At 34.1% G+C, this 27,784-nt stretch overlaps 1 protein-coding gene across 1 annotated transcript in view; it reads right to left on the bottom strand.

Moving 5' to 3' along the window:
• Window positions 1-10,944: 10,944 nt before the first annotated feature.
• LOC149419281 (putative RNA-binding protein 46) overlaps window positions 10,945-27,784 on the bottom strand; it is a 234,177-nt gene continuing 217,337 nt past the window's right edge. Inside the window, exons 7-8 of the mRNA XM_089637964.1 lie at window positions 11,657-11,904; window positions 10,945-11,048 (exon numbers count right to left, since the gene is read on the bottom strand). Coding sequence (XP_089494090.1) covers window positions 10,945-11,048; window positions 11,657-11,904 — 352 coding nt within the window. The remainder of the gene's footprint in view (window positions 11,049-11,656; window positions 11,905-27,784) is intronic.

Genomic DNA, 27,784 nt, shown 5'->3' with positions numbered 1-27,784 from the left:
AGAGAGCTTGAACGAAAGGCAGGTGAAGGTTTAAACATGATCCTCCAATGGGGAGAGAGAAATAGACTGAACTTCGCTCCCCAAAAAACCATGGGTCTCCTGATAAAAGGTTTTCTCAGCAGAGAGAGAAACCCAATCATCAAAATGGGAGACTCCAAAATCAAGTTCGTAGAGACAGTAAAATATCTTGGAGTTACTCTAGATCGATCTTCCTCCTTCTTAGCCCACGTTAAGAAAGTCTCCACTGAGGCCCAGGCCCTTTTTTTGAAGCTGAGGAGAATCTCCACTACGGAATGGGGATTGAGGACACCAGCGATCCGTCTCCTATACAGGGGGGTTTTTGTGGCGCAAGTCACTTATGCCGCCTGCGTCTGGGAACATCGTCTGGATAATGCCCTTATACTCTTGGCTCTCAAGAGGGGCCAGCGAACTCCCTTGTTGGCACTTTCTGGAGCCTATAGAACAGTCGCTTCGGACGCACTTCCAGTGTTGGCAGGTGTTCTGCCAATCGATCTAGAGATTAGGGAAGTGCTTACAAAGAAAAAGCTGACTAGGGGCCTCCCGGCCAACCACCTCGGTGTAATTATTACACCAGGCGGTGCCGGGACCCTACCCAGTCGACTTAAACAAATGCGAGAGCTGTCACTCAAAGAGTGGCAATCTCGGTGGGATAGGTCGAATATGGGAAGATGGACCTTCTCCTTCTTCCCATCAATTAAACTCAGAATGGAAGGGGCTTTCATCAAACCAGACCACTATATGGTTCAACTGTTGTCCGGACATGGGGAATTCAGGGGGAGACTTCACAGACTCTCCCTGTCACCCCATCCCAACTGCGCCTGTGGCAATACGGACCAAACCGCCGAGCACATTCTGTGGCACTGCGAGATAATGACGGATGCGAGGGATGAATTACTGAGAGGCCTAGATGTAATCACGAGACCGGTTTGGAACGCCGATCTCGTTTCGAACAAGACAAATTTCGAATGTCTGAGGAAGTATGTTAAGTCATGGGTTGAGAGATGGCCAGCTTTGAGAGTCGCTGACTAGAGTAAAATCAATCATAACCTGGTGTACTTGCTCCTGACTTCCTTGACCATGATTTGTATACTCTTTTACACCCTCGCCAGATTTTGCTGATAATTGTTCTTCACCCAGCTCAGATGATAAACACCAGACCCAGCAGCAGCAGCTCCCATCTTTGTGGATACCTTGGAATGACAAATAATATAAATATATATTTTTATTTTTTTTTGTTATGGAAATTGTAGCTTCTACCAATTCTCCGTTCTTTCATACTTTTGTTTTATTTTTGCTTCATAATTTTCTTTATTGTTTCCTCACATTTCTCTTCTGCTTTCTTTTCTTATATTTTGTTATTCAGGTTATACACCCATATAGAAGAAACCTTTAGGGGCAACACGAGTCCGGGATGAAACTGAACATCAATGTTCTGTCAATGTCCATTTTCCCCACAAGGGGGTGGATAAACCTCGTCCCCTCATACGGCCAAAGGACAGACCCCGGAAACAGGATATCCACAAACCTACCGCGCCTCCCCCGAGGACAGTAGCAGGTTTGAGGGATGGTCGGTCGACCTTAGGGAATCTTCCTCCCCGCCTCCGACGACTCGACGCATCTCTCCCTAGGGTCTTCGGGTATCCATTCCCCCATCTCCCAGTTACACTTTCTTCAGGGCACCACCGAGAAATCGGCTAAGGGGAGCGGTCCCCTGACTTCGTAACCGATCAACCCAATCACCAACTGACTCGCCTCGGGACCGCCGAAAAGAATGTGGATTATTCCTCTCCGGACCAGCACCAGATGTTTTTCATTTGTACTTTTGTTTTATCTAAATTACTATGCACATACTATGTAGACAAACAGTCTACACCAGTTGTTTTTATTTTTGTATTTATTTTTTTTCCCCTTCTACTAATATAGAAACAGAGGCAAGTACTCTACTAACAAACTAACATTGTACACAGTAAGCACTCGCAGACTGCTTCCCTAAAAACGTATGCGGGGACATTCGAGGTTTAGCTTCGTTCTTATTAAATGTAGAGTCGTTCTTAACAAAAAAATTAGCGTCCTTGCAAGAGCCCTGAAGGGGTAACCATAAGTTACCTATACCGGGGCGGGTAAGTGGTGGGATCCTCGAATGTCTTCCTAAATATTTGGACAAAAAACTTGAAAGAATTCAGTCGAAAGCGCTCAGAATAATTATTGGAGCGATGAAATCTTCTCCAATTAATTCTCTCCAGGTAGAATGTGTTGATCCCCCCTTAATTTTGAGGAGACAATTCCTGGCTGATAAATATATTTTTAAATCTTTTTCTGTATCGCGTCACCCTTTAGAACAAAGCCTTGATTATTTGTTCAATAACTTAAATAACGAAAAAAGATCGACAGATAAAAATCGACTTCCTTTCCTTCTAAAAAGTTTTCTTTCATTCAAATCTCTGTCCTCTTCCTTCCAAAATCTACAAAAAGATCATATCCTTCCTATTTTCACTATCCCATTTGATTCTATCAATTATATCCCCAATGTTATAACTTCAGACTTCCGAACTGATATTTTAACCTCATCTAATCAAAATGTTGAGGAAAAATTTAAAAACATTACATCTTCTAAGTTTCCAGAATTTTCACTCATTTACACAGATGGTTCTAAGTCTGATAACAAAGATTGTGGAGCTGCGGTACACATTCCCGAATTCGATTTAGATTTGTCTTATAAATTGCCTAAAGAAATTTCTATATTTACTGCAGAATGCTTCGCAATTGAACAAGCTTTGAGCCAAATCCAGCTTTTCAATATTCGACGAGCCTTACTGTGCACTGACTCACTAAGCGCAGTGTTGAAAATTTCCTCAAATATCCATAAACCAGAAGATTATATTATTTATAATATCAGACACACCCTTAAATCTTTAAATGAATTAAATTTCGAGACAATATTGGTTTGGGTCCCTGGCCATTTGGGAATTGAGGGTAACGAGAAAGCCGATTCTCTAGCTAAACTTGGAACAATTTCTGGCTCTAATCCTTTAGATTTTAGAATTCCTATCTCTGACGTCATCCCAATTCTTAAATCCAATATGATTCGCTCCTGGGAAGAAAATTGGTCTAATACGAAAACCCGAACTGGTGCTTTTTATGCTGGAATACAAAATCATATACCAAGTAAACCTTGGTTCCACGGCAAGAAAAAATCCAAAAGATTTATTTCCTGTATCTCGAGAATGAGAATTGGTCATTGCTCCATTGCATCCCATTTGTTTAAAATCCGGGTTCTAGATAGTCCACTCTGCCAGTGCGGCATGGAAAATGAGACTCTTGATCATGTTTTCTTTAATTGTAAAAATCATTCATCTTTCAAAGGCATTTATCGTTTACTTATAAAAATCACCCACCAATCTGCCCTTAGTATTCCTTATTTACTTTCTCTTAACAATTCTCGCATTTTCTCAGTTCTATACAAGTTCATAGACTTGAATGACTTCAATATTTGAGATTTCCTATTCCCGTATAGATTTCCCATAAAATTATAACCATCTCCCCTAACTTTAACGGCACATAGCACTCTTTTTAGGGTGAATTGCCTAATACAAAAAAAAAAAAAAAAACCGTAAAGTAGAAAAGATTCTAGGTAATCCATTCAACTAAATATCCCATACAATCCAACTATCCTATACAACCCTAGATCCCAGTATGTTTCAATGAAGATCGCGAGTTAAAAAGTTACCAATTCATTGGTAACTACCAATCTGTTCGGCAGTTCCGGGGTGTCCCTTCTTTCCTGCATGAGCCAAACCGTCAATTTTCTTACATAGTAGTGCGATATCTTCCGATTTCGAACCTTATTATGATTCGTGAACATGTTGATAATATTATTACTGTTTTTTATGATACGCACCTACATACTTTTAGAGGAAGATTTATTTATTTATTTATTTATTTATTTATTGTAAGAAACAAACAGCATTTTTTTTACAGGATTAGTTATACAAGAGGTTACATATGAGGTAAGCCAAAATAGTTTCTTATGCTAATGTTGGTTAATGTGATATAATACAAGATTGTAATTGGTTATAACCATTAACTGAAAATGAAAATGAAATTAACAAAAAAAATAAAAAACATTTAAATATATTAGAAGGAAGAAGGAATAGGAAAGGGCAAGAGGCAGAGGGAGATGGGATGGGGACAGGAGACGCTCATGTTGTACCTTTTCTATAACTGTACATTGATTTAATTAATATTTGTGGTCGTGCGCTTGACTTCGTTTCGGTATTTCACAAGAGTATTATTAAGAATATCGATATTATTAAATTGCGTGTTATATTGCGCGCATATACGGGGGATTGGAGAATTTTTTCTAAGGTTGGTTCTGCACGCGGGCAAATGAAAAAAATGGTTTTGTCTGGTTGGCCTTGTAGGTATGTGAATTCTTAAATAATTTACGAGTTCAGGAGAGTCCAGGCCGTTATTCAGAATTTTGTATAAAAATATTTGATCAGATATTAATCTACGTGTTTGAAGTGGAGTAAAGTTGTGAAATTTTAAGGATTCGGTGTTATTTGCAAAGAGTAAATTAAATTTATAATTTATGTGTTTAAAAAATTTGTTTTGCACCTTTTCGATTCTGTCAATATGGCATTGGTAGAACGGTGCCCAAATTAGTGTGCAGTATTCTAAGTGGGGGCGGATATACGTGGTGTAAAGGGAATACATGGTTTTAATATTGCGAAAAGGTTTAGATATACGAATTATAAATCCCAAAATTTTATTGGCTTTGTTGATTACTTCGTTAATGTGTTTGATAAAATTTAGTTTTACATCCAGTACTACCCCAAGGTCACGGATTGATTCTATTTCATTGATATGTGTATCATGAAAGTTATAATTAAAATAAATTTTATTTTTGTTGCGCGTAAAAGATAATTTGTTGCACTTAGAAATGTTTATGATTAATTTGTTTAATTTACAGTATGCAAAAAGACGATTTAGGTCTTCTTGAAGTTTTATGCAGTCATTGATAGATTTGATTACCAAGTATATTTTTTTGTCATCTGCATATGCAAGGTAGTTAGCATGTAAAAAACATTTATAAATATCAAATATATATACATTAAACAGTAATGGTCCCAGATGGGAACCCTGCGGTACGCCAGAGGGCACAGTTAAGAAACTAGACTTAGTTCCCTCAACTGATACGCACTGTAGTCTTTTCTGCAGATATGAAGTTAGCCATCTAAGTAAGTCGCCATGGATTCCTAATTGGTGTAATTTTTTAATGAGGATAGAGTGGTTAACTTTATCGAAAGCTTTCGAATAATCTGTGTAGATAACATCTACTTGGTGTCCATTATCCATATTGCTTGTTAAGTATTCAGTAAAGTTGACTAAGTTTGTTATTACTGACCTTTTTTGTAAAAAACCATGTTGTTGATTTTGTATGCTGCGGACAATAGTTATATAAATTTGATCGTACACAATACGCTCAAAGAGTTTACTAAATACTGTGAGTATTGAGATTGGGCGATAGTTTGCAATGTTACTTTTTGAACCAGTTTTATGGATGGGGATTATAATGGCTTCTTTGAATTTTGTAGGAAATATTCCTTTTTTTAAAGACATGTTAAATAAGTTAGTTAAAGGAAATGCAAGATTTTTGGCACATTTTGAGATAAAAAATGGCGAGATACCATCACTACCCGCACCCTTTGTAACATCCAATTTATTCAAGTATTTATTGACCAATGAGTTGCTTATTTGTACGTCCCCGATCGGGTTATTATTATTAACGCAGGTAGAATTATCTATATTACTGGGATCATCCGTGCCCTCATCGCTTACGTAAGTAGATTGGAAGTGTTTACAGAACAGTTGGCACACTTGATGAGCACCGGTGCCTGACTCGTCTTTTAGGTTCATGATTTGTGGTATGCCATTTGTCCTATTTTTGTTCTTAGCGTAATTCCAGAGACTTTTATTGTTAGTTGGAATACTAGACTCAACTGAATTTATATATTGGGTGTAACAATGTTTCTGTAAGTGTTTTTGTTGTATTCGTTTGATAGAGAACTCTATGTAATCAACTGGATTATTATTTGATTTCCATTTTTTGTGTAGTCTTTGTTTCTCATTTATGATTTTGATTAGGGGAGGTGAGTACCAGTTGGGAAATTTTTTCTTTTTGATGAAACGTTTGGGGACAAACTAGGATACAATATTAGGATATCGAGTAGGATACAATATTATGTTATATTTTGTTCCTTTTTTATGTTATTTAAGATGTGAGATTTCATCACATTCAATAATTCATATTAAAAGTTTTACATTAAAATAAAATAAAATTACGTTTTTATTAGACCACATGAAGTTAAAATTAGTAAAATAATACAGGTGAAATAAAAACTATTTATTTTTAAGATTTAATTATAGACATTAGCTTTACAACGAAAACATTTTAAATGCAGCTTTGAATTACTCATTTTGGGGAAGGTAGGATTGAAAGAATGAATAAAAAGAATCCATTCACAAAACCAGGGGAATAAGATTGAATCAATTCACTGCTGTGAATAAATCTGTCCATTTATCACTGTCCCTGCTACTGGCTGCGTGTGACAGCCTTAATAGTACCTACTGGTCAATTAGGCCACAAGCTGCAATTTTAAAATGATTATTTATTAAATGACCCACTAAGCTAGGCGTACTATGGTGGTCGAACATACTAATAATTTATTACTGTTGATGTTGTTGATGCTAGATATCTATATTTGTTTGATATTGGAAATGATTCCTCGTAGGTACGTTTTAAATTGGAGGAATGGCTGCGGGGGGCCGACCCTTTCCGATGATTTGTTTAGGCATTTGTATATATTTTGTTTGTATGGGTACGAGAATTTTGTAGTTAACTTTGAAGACTTGCTTAACTGAAATAAGTCAAAAGCAAAAAAAAATATTAAACGCATTTTTAATTAAAGAAACTTTATTTTTTAAAAGGAAAAGATACAAGTACACAAATTACATAATCTAAATAAAATATTAAAGAGTTACCTAACTAAACCAGTTAGTCAAATATTACAGGTTACCCTTGCACATTAAAAACATGTCTAAGATGTTTCAAGTCAACAATATTAACACATGTGTAATAAATATATAATAATATATCAAAAAATACTGTATTTCTGTAAATTAAAATTTTAAGATCAGCTGATAAAAACAGAAAAGTAGTACAAAACAACAACTCACGTTATACAAGTGGAAAGACGATTTTTAAATGTTTTTAGAGTCATAAAAAAATAATTGTTGATTTATTATTATCTGTTTTATTTATTGGATGTTAAATTAAAACATATTAAAAATAGTATCTGGCATTTTTTACGATTTTTTATTAAAAAAAAATTCTAAATATCGATTGATGTTTCGTTAACATTTTATTCCTTAAATTCTGCAAAAGCTGGCAGTTAATTTTAATTACACATAATTTGGACAACAAAATAGGGATACCATAAAAAAAATTATTTACTCGATATAATAAACAATTAAACATGTACATTAATTTATTGTTGCTTGCACATTAGGGTGTATCGATTTTTAACTTTTTTTTGTTTTCAAATTCCAAGTTGAAAAAAAGTTGCTACTAGGTACCACAACTTACCACAAAAAGTTTTGGATTTTTAAAAAAATGTTTAGGTCTCCCGCACAAGGCCTAAAGTTTTAACTTTTTTTAAAAAATATCAATTTTTTTTTAATTTAAAAAAATAAAATCCAAACTTTTGTGTTTATTCCAAGTTAAAAAACAGTAATATTAGGGCATAAAAATAAGTAAGAAACGATCTTTTTATAAAAAAATGGATTTTAGGTCTCCCGCACAAGCCCTAAAGTTTGTTAATTTTGATGAAATTTTGTAATTTTGTGTACATATAAAAAAAATGTTTTTTTAAAAGTTTAAACTACCTATTTATTTTTATTCCCTAAAATTACTGTTTTTTAACTTGGAATAAACACCAAAGTTACGATTTTATTTTTTTAAATTTTTAAAAAATTTGAAATTTTTTTGAAAAAAATTAAAACTTTGGGCCTTGTGCGGGAAACCTAAACATTTTTTTAAAAATCCAAAATTTTTTGTGGTAAGTTGTGGTACCTAGTAGCAACTTTTTTTCAACTTGGAATTTGAAAACAAAAAAAAAGTTTAAAATCGATACACCCTATTGCACATTTGTGTAACAGTGATATTATTTGTAGTGTAAAAGGTTTATGGTGAATGATGGTACCCAAATAACATGTGTTAATTTATAAAATCCATTTTTTTCAACATTCATATAATTGCAGAAACAGATACAAAAAGAAATACACAAAAAAAACAAAAATCAATTAACATAGGAGCTAGAATTACCGTACAAATTAAAGCACGAAAATATCGGTAAAAAAGAGAGATCAATTAACGCGCTGCTTTCGCCACTGACGGTGAAAGTGAGAACTCTTTACCCTGCCGGTAAAAAAATAGGACTACATTAAAGTTTGGTTCGCTGAACCTTACTCCAAACCAAGCCAGGTACACGAGAACTAGTAAGTATTATAATATTTAATATTTGGTAACTGCTGTCAGTTAGCCACCATTCTCTCCATAAGGGAAAATAAGTCATTTAGTATTTTGATAACTAGTATTTCAAGCCTTAAACTAACATTATTAATTACCAAATTAATCTATCCATGGGCTGACAATTAAAGGACCGGTATATCAGATTTTTTTAGTAATTAGGTGACAGGCTTATCTAGCATCCTATCAGAGAGCAACTTGACTCTCTTCAGCATAAAGAGCAACTGATATACCGGCCCTGACAATGCTTCGATACCATTTGCGGCTCAGCACCTCTTATCGGATTGCATTTCATGCCAACATTACTTACATTTTAAATTACAATATTTTTAAATCCAACAAAATCTATCTATAAAATAAAATCGTGTTGTGTAGGCTTCGAACAACTGAACTACGATCGTATACATTATAAGCGCGTGGTAGTTACCAACCCTTAAGCTACGTATACATACGCGAGCCGAGCTGAATAACTTATGGGAAAGGAACGAAGCAATCGCAAATGGCGCGAAACGCCGCTTGCAGTTGCTTCGTTCCTTTCCCGCAATTCGTGTCCCGGTTCGCGTTTCGGTTTGAAAATATATATACGTACGTATACAAGTTAGTAAAAAATATTTAGGACAGAATTTGAACAATTCATCAAATTTCACGTTCTGTGAAAGTCCTATTCAAAGGTCTGTAATTTATATCATTGTTGGCCAGTTGCTTCACAGAATTGAAATTAAAACAACTCTTATAATGGATCTTTCACAGAACTTAAAATTAACTTTGATATTTGATGAATTGTTCAATTTCTGTGAAACAACCCGGCCTTAAAAATCTTAGTTAATTCAGATATCTAAAAAGAAAAACATCTCAACAAAACACACCGTTACAAAATAGGCGTGTCAAATACATTATAAACGACTATATGTAAAAACAAAATATTTCTCTTATCCTAGTCAATAGAATACATGCGAGAAATAAAATTAATACTAAAATAAAATAATAATTAATAAAAATAATAACTACAAAGTTTTCAGTTTTGTACTGGAGGTATTAGGAATACAAAAGATATAAATGCATAGAAAGTATAAAAGAGTAGGTACGTTGTAATTGTTGAAAGAATGTTATAAATTAATAGGAACTTCTGCATGAACAGCGAATTAATGAGAAATTTCAGTTTTTCTGTCCCGCTTCTGCTTGTATAGCTAAAATATTACCACTAAAGCCTATTTGAGTAGGTATCGTTAACCATTGGTTCTACACACTAACTAACGACAAAATAAACATTTCTTTCCATATCCAATACTATCGATGGCCTATTTTAACCCGGAAACAAGTTAAAAAATGCGGAATTTGAGTTAGTGCTGCAAAATTGATATAAATATAAAAAATCAACTCAAATGTTGTCTAATTTATGAAAGCATATGACCTATTGAAAATTTATAAATTAAATTTTTGTTGGTGTTATAATTTGTTTACGAACCATTGATTTTTGCCATGCCTCAGACCATCATAAATGGTAACATCGACTTTTTTTAACTGTGTATGAATTATTGTGTTGTTTTGCGTTTTACGTTTAAATAAAGTAGGTTGAAAATTTTTTATAAAATTTTATCATTAGTGCATGTACTCAAATACACAATACACATACGGTGATATTATGTACGACAAGTGGTGGTAAATATTGCCAATCGAAATTCAATAAAAGAAAACAAATCTTTATATTAAAAAACGAAGGCACATTATTTAAACAAAAACATTTTTTCAACGGGACATTAAAAACATATATAAAATATTTATGTAACCTAGTCAATAGGGTAAATTGCGAGAGATAAAATTACTAAGAATTAATTTAAAAAAAAATAATTTGTCAAATTATCTAGGTATCAATATTTCATTTTGGTACTGAAGGCAAAAGGAACACATTTTACTTTAGGTTCCATAATAGTTTATTTGCTAGGTTCAACTTGGAATTGGCCAGGTTGATGTGTAAGATATTGATATTTTAAATTATTAATGAACATACGTTTCTCAAATAGTAAAAACAAATTAAAAACTTAAATATTTTTCTACAGACAGGTTACTCTTAAACAGGCTAAAACAATAATTTAATATTTATATAATGCGGTAAGAAGGCATTCGTTTACTTCGTGCCTTCCCCTGGGTTAATATTGGAGTTCAATCCCCAAATTTTATACTCTTCGTCAGAAAGTGTGCCGCTAGTTCTCTTCATAAAATTAAGCAACACATTGTCATCCTTATTATCTTCGGAAGGTAAAACACTTCGGTCAAAAAACAGCGACTCCGAATTATCAATTGCCTTTTCCAGCAAACCTTTCACACCGAAAGTGTCAACTTCTTGAGACGAACTGGCATGACCCACTTTTCCTGAAGCCACATCCGGCATAGCTTCTAGATATCTTTCTGAATATCCAGAAGCTAATCCGGATGACAACTGTCCAGAAAATGAATAAAACGGATCAGTCGCCATGATTCGATCAAAATCAAACGTCGGTCGAGAAACAATATCACTTTTGATTTGAGACCTTTGACCAAAAGATCCAACTCCATCAGTTGGAAATCTTCCAGAAAAGCCTCGAGAATCGGAAACTTGAAAGTTGGGTGGAAAGAATATTTGTTCGTTCTGATTTGGGGAAATTGGAGACAAATTGTCGTCAAACATAGATGGAGAACACACAGAAGGCGAACATGAAAATGCAATGTTGCTCGAACTAGGGAACTTGAAGCGTGGGGAGTTAGAATCCAATTGACTGGACCAAGAAGGAGATGGAGTAAAGGTTGCAGAAGTGTAGCTGGAAGAAGAAAAGTTTGATGGAATAAAGCTATATGGATTCGGGTTGGATGAAGTGAAGTTTGAAGGGGTACGTGGAGAATATACAGTGGAAGAGTTATAATTACCACGATTTTGTGGAGAAATGTCCATGTTGCTATTGTAGCGTGTCGTTTCTTGTGAATCAGGTGATAAACTGGACATATTCGAATTGGCATAACTAGGACTTCCACTTATTTCACTACCGTAATATTGAAAGCCATTACGGTTACACAGGTCCAACGGTTGAGGGATTGGACGCTTCCCGGTGCGAAGTGGAGTATCAGCTTCCTGGTAGCTGGTACAGCTGTCTGTAATCTCGTGAATAGCGGGCGTTGAGAGAATAGCACGATACCTGGCTCCACTGCTGGAGAGTTCGTTTTCTGACATGGTGGGAGTTTGCCTCCCGGTGTATTGCAGGATCTTAGCGGTGAGTTCCTTCACGTTGAAGTTGTGAGGGAAAGGATTCTCAGCAGAAGAACTGCAACAAAAGAAATATTCTATTTAACTAACATAACAACAAATACATTTTGGATGAAGTGCAAATGTATGGAAGAATAAGTAAGGGTCGCATCAAAAAGATATGTCACGTAAAGCAAATGAAATATGGTATCTGTAATCTTAACCCACTATAATCCGAACCACCAGGCGGCGCGACGAGATGGATAGTTGAAAAACGTGACCGGTCAGTAGCTGAGTTGGCATTGCGTTTGGGTTCCACCCGGGCGTCGCACGTTCAATTCCTTGGGTGTCACAACACAAGCAATATTTTTCGCTTACTGTGGTGGCAATAGGAGATTTTCAAATATTGTCAGGTTATTCGTAACCAGTGGCGGCTCGTGACTTGGGTGGACTAGAATGTTAATATTACAAAAAATGGCATTATTGATGTTGTTGAAGTAGCTGCAAAGGTTTTTTTTATTTCGAAAAATAGGTTTTTTGTATCAAGATTTTAAGGAAATCCATGAGGAGCACGGCAACACTGAAATTTAATGAAATCTTCAAACAAAAAATCGAATTTCGAAAACAATTAAATCGTTTTGGTCTAAACAACATCAATAAGGTCGAATTTTTCCAACTGAGCACTCCATTCTACTCAAAAGTCACGAGCCGCCATTAATCGTAACCCGGGAATGTTTGGCTTGCTTTTAAAAAAAGAAAGAAAAAAAGACGAAACATTGAATAAAAAGTGTAATTTTCACAAAAATTTACTTTTTTTTTTATTTTTTTTTTTTTATTTATTAACCAATATACATATAATACATAATTAAACAATATATATAATATATAATATTAGTGGTAACAATACCTCCCTAATTGAGAAATTCTCGTGTTTAGGGAGGGAGCACTATCAAATTGACAGTACTATACATACTTATCAGTTGTTACAATTTGGATGCATGAAGAATTACTTTTTTATATATAATAAAAATATAAGTAGCAATTGTTTTTTTTTTGTACATAATGAAAAATTATTTTTATACATAATGAAAATTATAAGATGGCATTTATTTTGTACATAATGGACACATTTTGGTTGGCACATCGTAACACATACTTAAAAATTATTTAATAGTAAAATGTTTTTTGAGTTTTTGTTTAAAAATTTCATAATTCCTCTCGGATTGTATTTCTATAGGGAGTTCGTTAAAGCATTTTATTGCTGAGTATGTGTAATGATGTTGGGCTGTTGTAGTATTAAGTTTAGGGATTATTATTTGTCCTAAGGTTCTCGGTCTGGTGCTAAATGACTTTATTGTTAGTTTGTCTTTATGGATTTGTAGTAATGCGTTTTTTTGATAAATTTTATTTATTGTTAATACTTTGAATTCATCGAATAATTTTTGGGTTGAATAGTCTAATTGTTTCTTAAGAATAATTTTGATGAGTCTTCTATGTACTATTTCAAGTGGGGTTAAGTTGGTTTTATACGCTCCTCCCCATCCTATTATTCCGTATTGCAGAACTGATTGGGCTAATGCATAGTAAACCTTTAGTAGCAAAGATTTATGTAATATATTTCTTAGTTTGAGGAATACGTAATAAAGTTTACGTATTCTATTTACAGTTTGCGCAATATGTTCAGTCCATTTAATATGTTGGTCTATAATTATGCCTAAATATTTAATATTACTTTTTTTTGAGATTTTTGAGCATTTAGGTGAATAGCAGTTGTCAGTATAATTATTACAAGAGTTATGGATAGTTATATTGGAATTTATTGTTGGGTGTATTTTGTCTGATAATGTGAAAGTCATGAAATAGGTTTTGTCAGAGTTTAAGGAGAGGTAATTGTCATCCAACCATTGTTTTAAGTTGTTTATTTCTACGTTCGCAGTTTGATAGGCTTCTTCCCAAGTTTTTTTTTCTATGATTAAAACTGTGTCGTCGGCGAAAGATATGATTTTTCCATTTTTTGGTACTGTAAGCATTTCATTCACGTAAATGATAAACAATATTGGGCCTAGAACTGTCCCTTGAGGAATTCCAAATTCGGAATAGGTGGGTTCACTCAATATATTGTTAATTTTTACGTGTTGGTGTCTTTTATGAAGATAACTTTTAAACCATTCTTTAACTGTTCCTTGAATTCCAATATTTTCTAATTTTTTTATTAGCTTCTTGTGGCTTATACTGTCAAAAGCTTTTCTTAGATCGATGAATATACTTAAACATTTATTTCCCGAGTCAAGAGCATTATATATTATAGAGGTTATTTTTGCGATTGCATCTTGCGTACCTAAATTTTCTCTGAAGCCGAATTGGTTATCATTAATGATTTTATTTGAAGTGATATGTTTAGTTAATTGTGACTTTACGACTTTTTCAAATATTTTTGCTACGTTAGATACAATAGATATGGGACGGTAGTTCGAGACGTCAGATGTAATTCCTGATTTGAAGATCGGGGTTATTATTGTATTTTTATATACTTTTGGGTAAATTCCTTGCTGTATGCTGTTATTAATGATATGTGCAATTGGTTTGGATATTAATTGTCTCATTTGTTTTAATATATTTACTGTGATATTATCAAAACCAGGGCTCGCGGACACTCGTAGGTTCATTATAATTTTTTCTATTTCTATTTGGGTGCATTTTTCAAATTTTTCAAAAATATTTTGGCAAGTTTGTGTGGATGTATTGGTAGTATTTTTAGGTTGGAACGAGTCGATTTTTTTGGCAAGTTTCTCTCCGACTTTAGCGAAGTAGTTGTTGAAAATATTTGCAATTTTAGTTGGTTCTTTTATTGAGTCTATTGTTTCGTTGTCATAAGTTATTTTATTTATTTGTTTATTTTTATTACCGTTGCCGATAATGTTGTTAATTGTAGCCCAGACTTTTTTGTTATCTTTACCACTATCTTCAATTTTTACCTTGAAGTAATTTTCTTTTGTTTTTTTAATTAAATTTGTAAGATTGTTTCTGTATTTTTTATATAATTGTAATAAAGTTAAGTCATTAGGTTGTTTTCGGGTTTGATAAAATAGTTTTTCTTTATTCCTAATTGAGGTAACTATTCCATGGGTGATCCAGGGCTTAATTTTTCTATGTTTTGATTTAGGTTTAACGTTTTTATGTATAGTTGCATTTATTATGTGTTCGCGAAGTGTTTTTTCGAATATAATTGAAGATTTTTCGGCATCTTCGGTGTTTAATGTTTCTTCCCATTTTTCCGATTTCAATTTTTGTTCAAGAAGTTGTATGCTTAAGGTTTTTATGTTATACTATTTTAATGCAGTTTTGGAAAAGGACATATTTTTTTTAAATGAAGAATTAAAAAACACGTGTAGTGATCGGTAATGTTTGTTTTCCAAATGACAGGTGTTAATTGTGTAGTTGTGTCAGCCTTAGTCCAGATATGATCAATACATGATGGGTTTTGTAGGGGCACAACTCTAGTGTAATCGTTTATACATGAAATGAAGTTAAGCTCAGCCATCGTATTAAGTAAATCATTTTTTTCGACGCTGTTTGAATTTAGACCTATATTTATATTGAAGTCACCCGTCACTATAGTATTTTGACATTTTGTTTTGTTTATTACATCTTTGAGGTTCTCTATAAATTGTTGAGTTTTTGATCCGTGGGTTCGGTAAACAGCAATAACTTGATAAATCTGATTATTTACTTTAAATTGTAATGCTACACAGTTCGTGAGGGTCATGTTTATTTCTTTATAAGATATATCTTGGTGTTTTTGGTTAACGTAAATAACTATGCCACTATTCTTGTTAATGTGTGTTTTCGTCGAAATACAAGTAAAGTTCGGTAATTGTGGTATATTATCTATATTTACTGTATTAAGGTGTGCCTCTGTCAAAACAATACAGTCGAGTTCAGTTTTTAAAAGACTAAGGGTGCATAATAATTCATTCATGTTTTTGTAAATGCTCCTAATATTTAAGTGCATAATTACTAATGAGTTTGTCATATTTTTGAAAACGAGGTTACATTCATCAACATTATTACATACTTTTTCTGTTATATTATAAGTGCTATCTAGTTCATCCGTGATAATATTATTTATCAGAATTTGAAAACGTGTGTCTTATATAAGAGTAGTTGCGAATATATAACATAAGCTTATAAATAACATATAACATAAGCATGAAACGTATGTAGAATTTAGGTATATAAATAATATAAGACATAATGTTATAATGAAGATAAAACATAAGCATATAAAAAATGTAAAACGTAAGCTTTAGCATGTAAGATATACGAGAGATATAAGTGTTTAGTTGGTGCCAATATTTAACATAAGCATATACAATATATATGGCATAAGAATAGGTATATAAAGTGTAAATATAATTGTTGAAAATATAAGACCTAAGGATGTAAAGAATGTGAAGTATAATCATATTAAGAAAGTAAAACATGAGCTTATAAAGATTATAAAACATAAACATATAATGAATATGAAACGAAAACATAAGCATATAAAGTATACAAGAGATATAAGTTAATATAATCATATTAAGAAAGTAAAACATGAGCTTATAAAGATTATAAAACATAAGTATATAAAGAATAAGAAACGAAAACATAAGCAAATAAAGTACGTAAGAGATATAAGTTAGTATAACCATATTAAGTAGGTAAAACATGAGCTTATAAAGACTATAAAACATAAGCATATAAAGAATATGAAAAGAAAACATAAGCATGTAAGGTATACAACAGATATAAGGATTTGGTTGTTGTGAATGTTTTACATAACGATATAAAGTATATATAACAAAATCATAAGTATACAGAGTATATATATAGTTATTGCGAATATATAACATAAGTATATAAAGGATATAGAGCATGAGTATGTTAAAACACAACATATACTTCTTGATTCTGTGTTTTACATAGAGATTTATGTGAAAAAGTATAAACATATGAAAGTAAGTTATGTGAGTATCTAAACGAGCTTTGTTTATTGGTTATTGATTGAGGGAGACAAAATGTTTTTGTTTGTTTCGTTAATAATAATAGCAGGTGTTCCGTTGTCTTTGCGGACATATACTTGTCCTCCCTTTGTCCAGGCGAACTTAAACCAATTTTCGTGTGTAGCTTTTCTCGCGAGAAACCATAAATGTTTTGCGCGAAAAGTCAGGTGTTCCGAAATGTAAATTTGCAAACTTGGTCCTGCCATTCCGATAAGGGCGGTGTTAAGTTTGTCCTCACGGTTCGGGGCTTGTTTGTTGTAGTTTTTAATGTCTCTCAGGAAATCATCACGGTCGACGCTGGTTTTGAATTTCACTACGATTGGCCTGCGTTGATCTTTTTTGGACTTTTGGTTGATACGGTAAGCTGCATCGATGTTATTGGAATCGTTAGTGGATTTGGTTATTTTTTTAATGTTAAAAATGTAGTTATTTAAGTTTTCCCCGTTAATTTCGGGGATCCCCCTAATTTCAACATTTTTTGACTTATTTTGCCTGTCAATTTGTTCCATTTGGTTTTCTAGGACGTCGATTCTCGTTTCCAGCTCAGTGTTCCTTTTTTCAAGTAAACTGTTTGTGGCTTCTAGATCGTGGACACGATGTAAGATATCCTCATACTGTTTACTCATAGTTGCCAAAGTGGCGAGAATTTGGGTATTTTGCTCGAGCAACTTAGAAAGTAGTTCAGTGTCCACAAGGGCACTACCACTTGCTTTGATAGTGGGCACAGCACATAAGCATTTAGAACATTTTAACTGTGTGCGTCGCTCCTTGCTGAGGCGACGGTATGAACTTTCTGTTACCCCACCACAGAGTAAATGATATGTTCCTTTGCAAAGTGTACATATAAAAACGGACTCGTCTGAGAGGGTAGGCTCAGAACAGGCTTGGCAATTCATCATTTATGTATTTTGATTTTTTTAATGTTGATTCGTATTGGAGATTGATACAATTGATGGTGTGTATAATTTATTTTAGCGCCTGTTTGTTGGCAATTTTCGCAACACCCTTGCTGACTGGTACTAACGCCTGTTGGCAGGCAATCAACAATATGTTGTTAAATAAACGTACCCACATATGAACCACTGTTTCAAGTTTTTATATGGTGGAATCACTGTTAAAACGTAGAATTTTGCACGATTTTTGGTGTCTGTAGCATAAACACTTTGGTATTTGTTATCACACAATGTTATTATTTATGATAAACTTAACTGTTAACTGTTTGTAGATATTTAGGTAGAATACCGGGAATCACTTTGACGTATTTAATGTTATTTTTTAATTTGTACAAAAAATGACACAAATGTCTTTTACGAGTGTAAAAAATAGGCTCATGAAATGCGCGGTAGTCACTTTAACCTACACTGACACTTTTTTGACTTGTGTGGATTGTATTTTGCTTGCAGATTTAAAAAACACTACCGTAAACACTATTTGACACCGCTGTCAACAACTGAAGAGGAACATAATGAATCATACTTAAATTGACTATTTTTATGATCTATGATTCATCAAGCGATGAGAAATGTCGATTATATTAATTGATATAGGGAGATAAGTACTCAAACAATAACAGTCTATAAAGGTATAAGGGTGTTTTTAAAAGATCCAATTTGAAAAAGTCTGTTTTCGCAAAGAGTGCACTGACTCCAGCAAAAATTCCATTATTTCGTATTAATAAAAAGTTCGGCGAAAGTCCCGTTCAAGTTCTGTTATTATATCATTATGGGCCAGTTGCTTCACAGAACTTTACATTAAGTTGGATTGCGGACTTTCTCAAAGGTAGTTGACGGCTCTTCTTCCTCTCCGCACCAAATCAATGCTGGGGTCCCGCAAGGATCTGTGCTGTCGCCGACACTGTTTTTGTTGCACATCAACGAACTCGTTAAATGTGCAATAATTCATTGCTACGCTGATGATAGCACCGTTCACAAGGGTTATCTTTTTGGTTAGTTCCCTTCCACTATTGATGTCCGTACGGCTCAGGAAGTTTTGAGACAAAAAGTTGACCACCACCTCGAGAAGGTTCGTGCCTCTGGTAAGGCCAATCTGGCCAGTTTCAACATCTCAAAAACCAAAGCGTGTCTGATTTCGGCAGAGGGAGACCAATGACTGTTCAGTGCAATTTGATGGATGCACCCTCCCCAATAAAGAATCCATTGAAATGCTTGGAGTAAGTATATCCAGACCGGCTCAAGTATCGGGGCTCTATAAAAACCCGACGAAATCTGGCTTCCAAGAACTGGGCGTCTTGTAGCAGATTCATTCTTCAGTAGTAATCAGTTGCTAACTCTATGCTAACAACAAATCTCAAGTACGCCCAATAATTGAATTTGGGAGCCACCTCTGAGCTGGAGCCCCACAATACTTGATAAACCTACTTGATTCTGTGTAAAGGCGGGCAGTCAGTATGATTGACAATCTATTTTTACCCCCAACAATTTAATTTGGGAGACACCTCTGGGCTGGAGCCCCACAATACTTGATAAACCTACTTGATTATGCGCAAAGGAGGGCAGTCCTGATTGACAATCCATTGTTAACAGACCGATTGCCATATTTAATGCACAGATGCAATGTGGGCATGCTGAGTCTGTTCTACGGGCATTTTAATAGAGCTTGTTCTAAGGAGCTTGCAGCACTGATCCCCGGTGCACCGGTGCACGTATCTGCATCCGGGCCTCTTCAAGACCCGCATTAATAAATCTCTCATTAAAAGTCAGGGGAGCTCTTATGAGGTAATATACTGCTTACATTATTTTAAATTCCATACTCCTTATTTCCTTTTATATTGTATCCTTTCCATATTTCTTTAGAATTCTTTTATATTTCTAAATTGATATATTCTTTTAAATAATTGTTTTTTTAATGGACTTTACACAAAATCGACCACAACAACACGGGCATGTTCCTTGCATGGTGGTCAAAAATTCTCAATTACTGTAATAAACATAGACATATGAATATTAGTAGACCTGCCCTAAGTGATTAAAAGCGTATTATTCCCACTCCCCATACCGGTTCCATTGGAGCCGGCTGTGCTCGCGTATGGCCTCAAGTGAAATTTGAAAACGTGACGTCATCATTCTTGTGCGAACTATGGTCGAGGCATCATCGGTTCATTTTACGAAATAACACGGCAAAATGTTGACTTGTGATATGAAAACTTGTAAAAATAGATGTGAAAAAGAGAATAAACCCAATTGTCGTATTACATTCCATAAGTAAGCATTATTTTACTTTATTTTAAGCTTATTCACACCGTATTATATGGATCAGTTTTAGAAACATATACTATCACATCACAATGTAGCGATTCTCAAGTGTGCTCATCGTTGTTTACTGGGGTAGGTAAATTATGAAACATTTGTAAAAGTGTCTTAACTAAATACTCTGAAACTAACTACGACTCTGCAAACAGAAGAAATTTACTTTGCCGAATTTGGACTTCGTAAATTAGTTCATAACGTGGCGAGTAATTTGCGCTCCCATGTAAAAATGTCTATTCATTCAAAAGCAGATTTTACTTTTAAGAACTAAATGGTGATATTATAATGCGAGATGCCTATTTACTGTCAGATTGATTTATTGACGAATCACAGTCAGCCTTACCCCCTTCGTTCTTCAACAGTTGATTTTACCCCTCGCCATTATCTTCTCGTCTATTAATTCCTATGTCTGTGGTAATAAACAATGCCCTCACTAATATATATATATATATAAATATCCAACCTAACCTAAGTTAACGAAACCAAACAATCAAAAATTTCGTTTCCTTTATATTTAGCGCAGCAATAAATAAGCTGACATTCTTAATCTTTAATTCCAGCGTCAGAGTCAACAGCGTCAGCGGGGGAACTTGTAGGAACTGTTACCTATATACCTAAATATTACAGGATTTGCAATCTGCAGCCGAGCCCTAAATACGATGCGTTGGACCGCAGGCGCAGTCTCCACTGCAATATTGTCCTTTATGAAATTGCTTGTTTGCAAATATTGAAACGCCGCACTGGAATGGCTTTGTACGGTTCCATAATAAAAGATGTGCATCCAATGTGTGAAAACCATAAGAGTTTGATAAGTAATATAAAAAATATAAGGTACCTACCCTAATATATTTTTAACTAGCTGAATTCCACGGAGTTTGCCGAGCTTTAAGCATAATTTGTCTTAGACAGTAATTTTCCTTTTAATTTGAAGATCAAGTGTGCAAAATTTCATCAAAATCAAAGTATCAAAATACTGCTTTGAGGAGTGGTAAAAGGGGATGGGGGTAGTTTTCAACGGCCAGTGTAGACAGTTGTAAAAATAATCGTGAAGTGTGCAAAATTTCATCAATTTCGAAATAAAACTATATTTGTATAAAAAACAAAGGTGTCCGAGATATTACATTCTTTATATATTATAGATTCATACGAGTACATTTGTGTGTTCATAAAAAATAAGAATATTTTCATGTTCCGAAAAAACCTTTAAATAATAGATTAAATTTTCATATAAAACTGATACTTTTGAGATATCCACTAATATAAGCATATAATAAAAATGTACGCCAGAACTGAATTCTTCAATATTTTACGATACTACTAGCATGTCTTTTTAACTCTGTCAATAAATATCATTTTCTCGACAATAATTTCAAACTGTCAATAGGTAGGTATCACAAAATAACACATCACATAAATTATGACATAAAAGATATTTTTATACTGAAAGTCGACAAATGACCTCTGTGGTTGGTTAAAAATCTGTTGAACGCAAATGACTTGGTTGAATTTTCAATATGATGTAAAACCTACTTGCGCATCTCACTAATAGTTCGTGAATGACGAGCTCCAAAAAGCGATGATAAAAATCTTGCAAAGACGATGATCGTAGGATAGTTTTTTTTGTCAAAACTAATTGATACAGAGAAATAAGTAATTATTATAATACTTGCTGACGTGTACCCTGCATTGTTGGGGGTTATCCTTAGAAGCCTTTTTAAGCTTTAAAATTCCGTAGTACATTATTTTGATGTATCTCATAAGGTTTACACAGCGTTGGCAATATAGTGCCCGAAAAAAAAAATTACGACTTTATTATATTTTTATATTATCTCTGCTTTCTGTAAATATAATATGCACGTATTATATATGTCGACCTTCCGGAAGAAATTCTCTAAATGATAGTGAAAACTCTATCAAAATCCGGTGCGTCGTTCAGAAGAACTAAGCGCACAAACAGACGCGGATAGCTACTTTTAATACTACGAGTATTTAGAGACTAGCACAAACCCGTGAAATTCAATGAATATTATAATTATCATAGTATTTGTGAATCTCAATTGCCTTTCAAAAACAACTATTGTCAATTTATTTTAAGTAATATCTGTAATTAATCAAAAATTTAACCTTGTAAAGCAGTACTTGTGTGTAAGGAGGGGAGGGAGTGCTATTTATTAATTAGATAAGAATAGGAAACTATCATACTCGTTCTTTCTTCTCTTACTGCCATCCACCTCAAACCATTCTCCAATTAATAGCAATTGATGTATTATACTAGATTAGCCCTGTCTAATTAAATTCATTTAAAAAATGACACCACATAGCGTACGTCACAAATATGGAGATGAACTTAACAACCCAACTCTGTTTAAATTCCTTGTACGAGCGTTCAAACTCGTAAGCGAAACAAAGGAACAGCGTTCATTTTGTTACCGAGGTGTTGTTGTAATTTGAATACAAAGCCGTCACCAAACTAACATTTTTTTGCTAAACCAAGTCTGAATCAGGTTAAGGACTAATAAATAACACAAAATGATTTTTATTTTCACATTTTAAGTTTTGGATTCTGTACACTACATATTGAACCAAAACGGGAAACGTACACATATTTACAATTGAGTAGAAGTTTTATGAATTTACAAAATTATTTATATAAAAAAGTATATAATTATCAAAGAAAGCGTTTACTTTGTGGCTTGACACTTTAATCAAATGAAAAGTTATTTTGTTTATAACCGCTTTGTTAGGTTTATAAGACAGCATTATAAAAAACTAGTCTAGATACAAACATTAATAAGGTATAAAATATAATATTAAAATAAAGCGACAGAAATCATATTAGACGAGAACAGAGCTTCTTCAGAGAGGGTGTGGTGGGGTGGGAAAAGGGAGGGTGGGGGTTACATGGTTATAATATCAATTTATTTATGCCCATTAAATAAGCTTTTACATTGTTTTTGTCTCCTTTTTTGAATATAGGCACAACTTTCCTTTACATATCTACGGAAAAAATTATGATAGTACCTTCCTTCCCAAGGATTGGAGTGAACCGCGCCAGCAACTTTGCCAAATGCATGCCGATCGGGTAGGACCGACATTTATTTCGTATATTAACTGCTGTAATGTCAAACGATTTCAGAGAAATGCCTATTCGGTTTATTTTTGTAGTGCCATTTTTGTGAAATATTATAGATGGTGCTTAATCAAAGCTAGACAATAACAACCAGTAATTAAAAAAAAAACTTTCTCAGATTAAGCAACGATACCTAATTTGTGGGTATATTACATTCTCTCCTCCACACAGCATGCTCAAAGATCATAAAGGACCTGAAGGAAATTGCAGTCTAAACGTTTGGGATGAAAATGATTTGAGCACACACGGTTTCCTGATGATGGTACGGTCAACGTGTTCCGATATCGTGATAATTAATGTATTCGAAATTTACTAACAATTTAACAGGAAACCTGTTAATTCATTCGTCAAGGGCCTGCAATCCCCTTTTTAAATAAATTAGAAAAAGTCTTCCGACATCGTGATAATTAATGTATTCGAAATTTACTAAAAGTTCAACCAGAAACCTGTTCATTCATTCGTTAAAGGCCTGCAATCCGCTTTTTTAAAATAAATTAGCAAACACTTTTTTTTCCGTATTTATAAATATACAATATATAATAAATATTACCCAGTTATTTTCAAATAATTGAATCCCGATTGCTTATATCCATTTCTCAATTTTTTCTCGGTTTGTGGGGAAACCTAAGCGAAAATAAGACATTGTAAGAATAATCAGCGGAATGTATATAGAATATATTTATTCCTATATCCAACATTTTAAGCCTAAATGAAAGTTCTTTTTCATGTAACATATCTTCCACCACTTTCATCACCTCTACAGCAATATTTATAATTATATAAATAAATATGGCAAAAAACAACACGTTTTTGTTATAATACAACATCGCTTGTCGCTAATAGCTGTTGCGCTGATTAAGGTAACATTCAAAAAATTGCTCAATATATAATAAAAAAGGTAAGTGTAATATATATAGGTATATAAATACTTTGTAATATATATTTTTTCAATGAAAAGAAAAATGTAATTAACACACAAAATAAATTACTCAACGACGCGATTTTTTCATATAATTTAACACGCAAATAATTGTGGACTTAAAACAAACCTGAATTAAAGACAAGCCCAAAAAAATAACCCATACTTCTAAAGTTTTTGGGCGTATCAAGTAAAAACGCGTGATTTCAATCAACACATCTATAATTATCATGTGCCAGGCTCGTGCCATGTCGTATTGTTTATATTTATTCGTTAAAAGTGTATAACACACTGCATAACGTCGTGATTGTGACTAGTTTGAAAGATGACGTCAGAAAATTTACTTGTCGATGGTGAAATTATATTAATTTCTGATATTTGTTGATGCGCTGCCTTCAAGCTATCTATAAGACACTTATATTTTTTTTGTATTCAGATAGCTGATTACATTTTCTAAAATAAAGTCCGCAATAGTTACAATCTAAAATATTTGGAACTGGGTTATTTTTTTGATTGATAAAATGAAGTTGCCCAGCCATAGCTGGGAAACAAAATAAGTGAACTCTAGACCTAGACCAACAAAAGGCAAAACGCAATGCACAGTGCCCATTTCGCATTGCGACACAATGCGTGGGCCTTTTCATAAATGTACACGTGAACCAAACCAAAATTGTGTTGGGGTCATTTTTCAATGGATATGCCGTGTCTAGTCTAATTTAGTCTATGACTGGGTGCCATAGTCCCACTTTCATCTTACACAAGATGTCAAATTCCAATAATGCTTACTGCGCGAGCGGACGCAGAAAATACCAACATCAAAGTTCAAACTCCATTCTTAAAATTTCCCAGAAAGCGATTCACAACCTATGTATTATCCAAACTGCCCACTAAACAAACCACACAGCATTGAACTAACAACTGAAACTTTAAATGTAGAGTTGAAATCACTCAACGACAGCGCTATAGTTTTAGGGGTGTGAAATAGCCAACAGGCTTCTATCCCAAAAGTCATATCCGTGGCTTTTATTTACCCTGGATGTAACTTAAAAAAATATATTATTATTTTCAAAAGATACAAATATGAAATATAAAAGAGATGACGAGTCATAGCCGCGGGCCTCGTTTGTGCTGCATTCGAGCGCGACTGGCGCCGTGTTTGCGGCACATGTTGGAACTAAAAAGTCGGGTTTTATCCGGCATTCTGGGCTATGGCTTATTTGCGTTACGTAACACTATAAAGGTGGCAACAAAAAAATTAACTAACTATTCACTAAGCCATTTCATCAAATGAGTTGGCAGAGATAATGCAAAGCCACATAACCCCCATCCTGCGAAGCTCGTTTAATTCCAGTTCAAACATACAGTGACTCATATACACTGCAATGGTATAACGAGTCTTGACTCAAGCAAGACATGACCTAATTCAAGTATTCGATTTGCATAGTCGTCTCTCTGTGGCGTCCGCGACTTATTCCATTAGCGTGCGCAAAGAACGAGAAAGTTGAAAGAATATTTACGAAGAAAATTAACAACGGTGATTTTTTTAATGTGAATACCACAAAAGACACAAAATAAGCCAGTGAAATTATGGCATCCCCAATTGGTGTATGTTGTTAGACTGAATTTAGTGGGAAGGATAGGTAATAGGAAGGTGGAGAAGTACCTGGTAATTCAGATATGATGACCAAACACGGCTTAAGCAACGTTTCAATTCTAAATGGTGGTCTTACACCAGGGCGATACATGTTCCACTCTGGAACGTGCCGCAAATATACCTTAGATGATTTTAAATTATTAAATAATTGTGAAATAATACAAATTAATCAAATAAAATTTGGTTGTGCATGACTGGATTTAAGGCCGCGACCTCCGGATTGCTAGTAGATAGTCTTACCTCGACTACGGAGGCCATCAAGTCGGGTCATACATTTACATGCTCATAAATAAACGAGTTGGTTGGAAGAATATATACCTATAGAGAATTTAAAATAAATTAAATCAAAACTTCTTCTTCTAAATATCTTTTTATTTAACCCACGATAGTGATGCCCCCGTCGGTATAGAAGAGTTTATGTGTTTACATTTTATAAATCGGTACGGAATTACAAAATCATCAAAGTGGGCGGTCAAATGGGGAAAAAACGAACGATCGAAAAAATATGTTGGAATTTGAAACCCCAATATCTAGAGTTACGCACATATAACTTCACAGGTATGTACATAATATATGTAAAACGTACAAAGTTGATTAATTTATTCAATCCGGCGTTGCCATGGATACGTTGTTATTGCGTGCTTTCATTAGACTAAAACACTTAACCGCCACTTGCAGCAAATTGTTTTATTGCAGTACAGTGCACTTCTGCTACATGCACAACTCGCATGCAATAATACATAATTCCCTTCCCCCTTAACCTTCCCTTACTCCACTCTTCCCTTCCACTTAGCCGCTAGTGCGCCGGGCTCCAGTTGTGTGCATATCTGCAGTCTGCGTTTAATGGCCGCTGGCTGAAAATAACACGGAAATTCACATCTGGCTTTGGGGAAAATGCTAAATTCACCTCTGTTTTTACCTCCGCTGTGGGAGTGCTAAATAGGATAGGGCGGATTTGAGATAACTTGAGAATCCTTTGAAACCAGGCTACTGTTATACCAATAGTCAGACATTGAGGCTTTGAAATTCTGATTACATGTCGCTACCTAATAGTCAACAAGTTTTGACTAGTCTTGACTTGACGTGTGTACATCATTTTTAGTTCTCACTAGATTTATAATTAATAAACAGCTTTAACCTTTTGACTGCACTCCCTTCTCTTAGAATATCTCACATTCATAACTAACTAACCATCGAGCTGGTTCCTCGCAGGAGTAGACAGAGAGAACGGACCGCCAAACAACTCGGTCTTGGCACACGCTTCTTGTTTCAATCACATTCATACACATTCTTCTGTTTATTTGGTTTATTTTTTCACTTCATCGTATCTTTCTCGGGCGTCTTATTAATCTTATTCTTATTCATTACGCTTACATCTTGCATTGCAAGGATCTCATTTCTATAGCATTCAATCTATGATCATTTTTCCTCTGCTAATTCCATGCCTCAGGATAGATACCAGCACTCCATTGTAGTCTGCTGACTTTGCTTCTTCGGATAATTCTTTGCTAGCTCCAACCGCGTTCAGTCAGTCCTCCATTAATTGAGTTTCCTGCATTTACCATTCTTTCAATATCTATGGGCCTTTCCATCTCTCGTAAAAATAATTTCCAAATACAAAAACTAATCCACCTGCTCCAAGTATTCATCATTCACAACTACGAATATATTGCACACTGTTTTCGTACTTTATATTTCAAACACCGTGACTTTATACTTACTTACATCCATCATGAACTCGTTCTTCATACACACATACGTTCATCTTAGATACGAGAGACTATAGATATACTAGATGCTCCGTACTGTTAGAAATCTCACCTTATAATATTAATATGGATGATAATGACTTTAAAATATGTAAGTATATATACGTATACACTAAGCTTTACAAAACAATAATTCAATGAAAACTTTTTTAACGACATATTTTCTTCAATTATTT

The sequence above is a fragment of the Hesperophylax consimilis genome, chromosome 12 (genome assembly GCF_061612785.1).
Source record: "Hesperophylax consimilis isolate HC1 chromosome 12, BYU_Hcon_1.0, whole genome shotgun sequence".
Taxonomy (NCBI): domain Eukaryota; kingdom Metazoa; phylum Arthropoda; class Insecta; order Trichoptera; family Limnephilidae; genus Hesperophylax; species Hesperophylax consimilis.
This window is presented reverse-complemented; position numbering and strand designations above follow the sequence as displayed.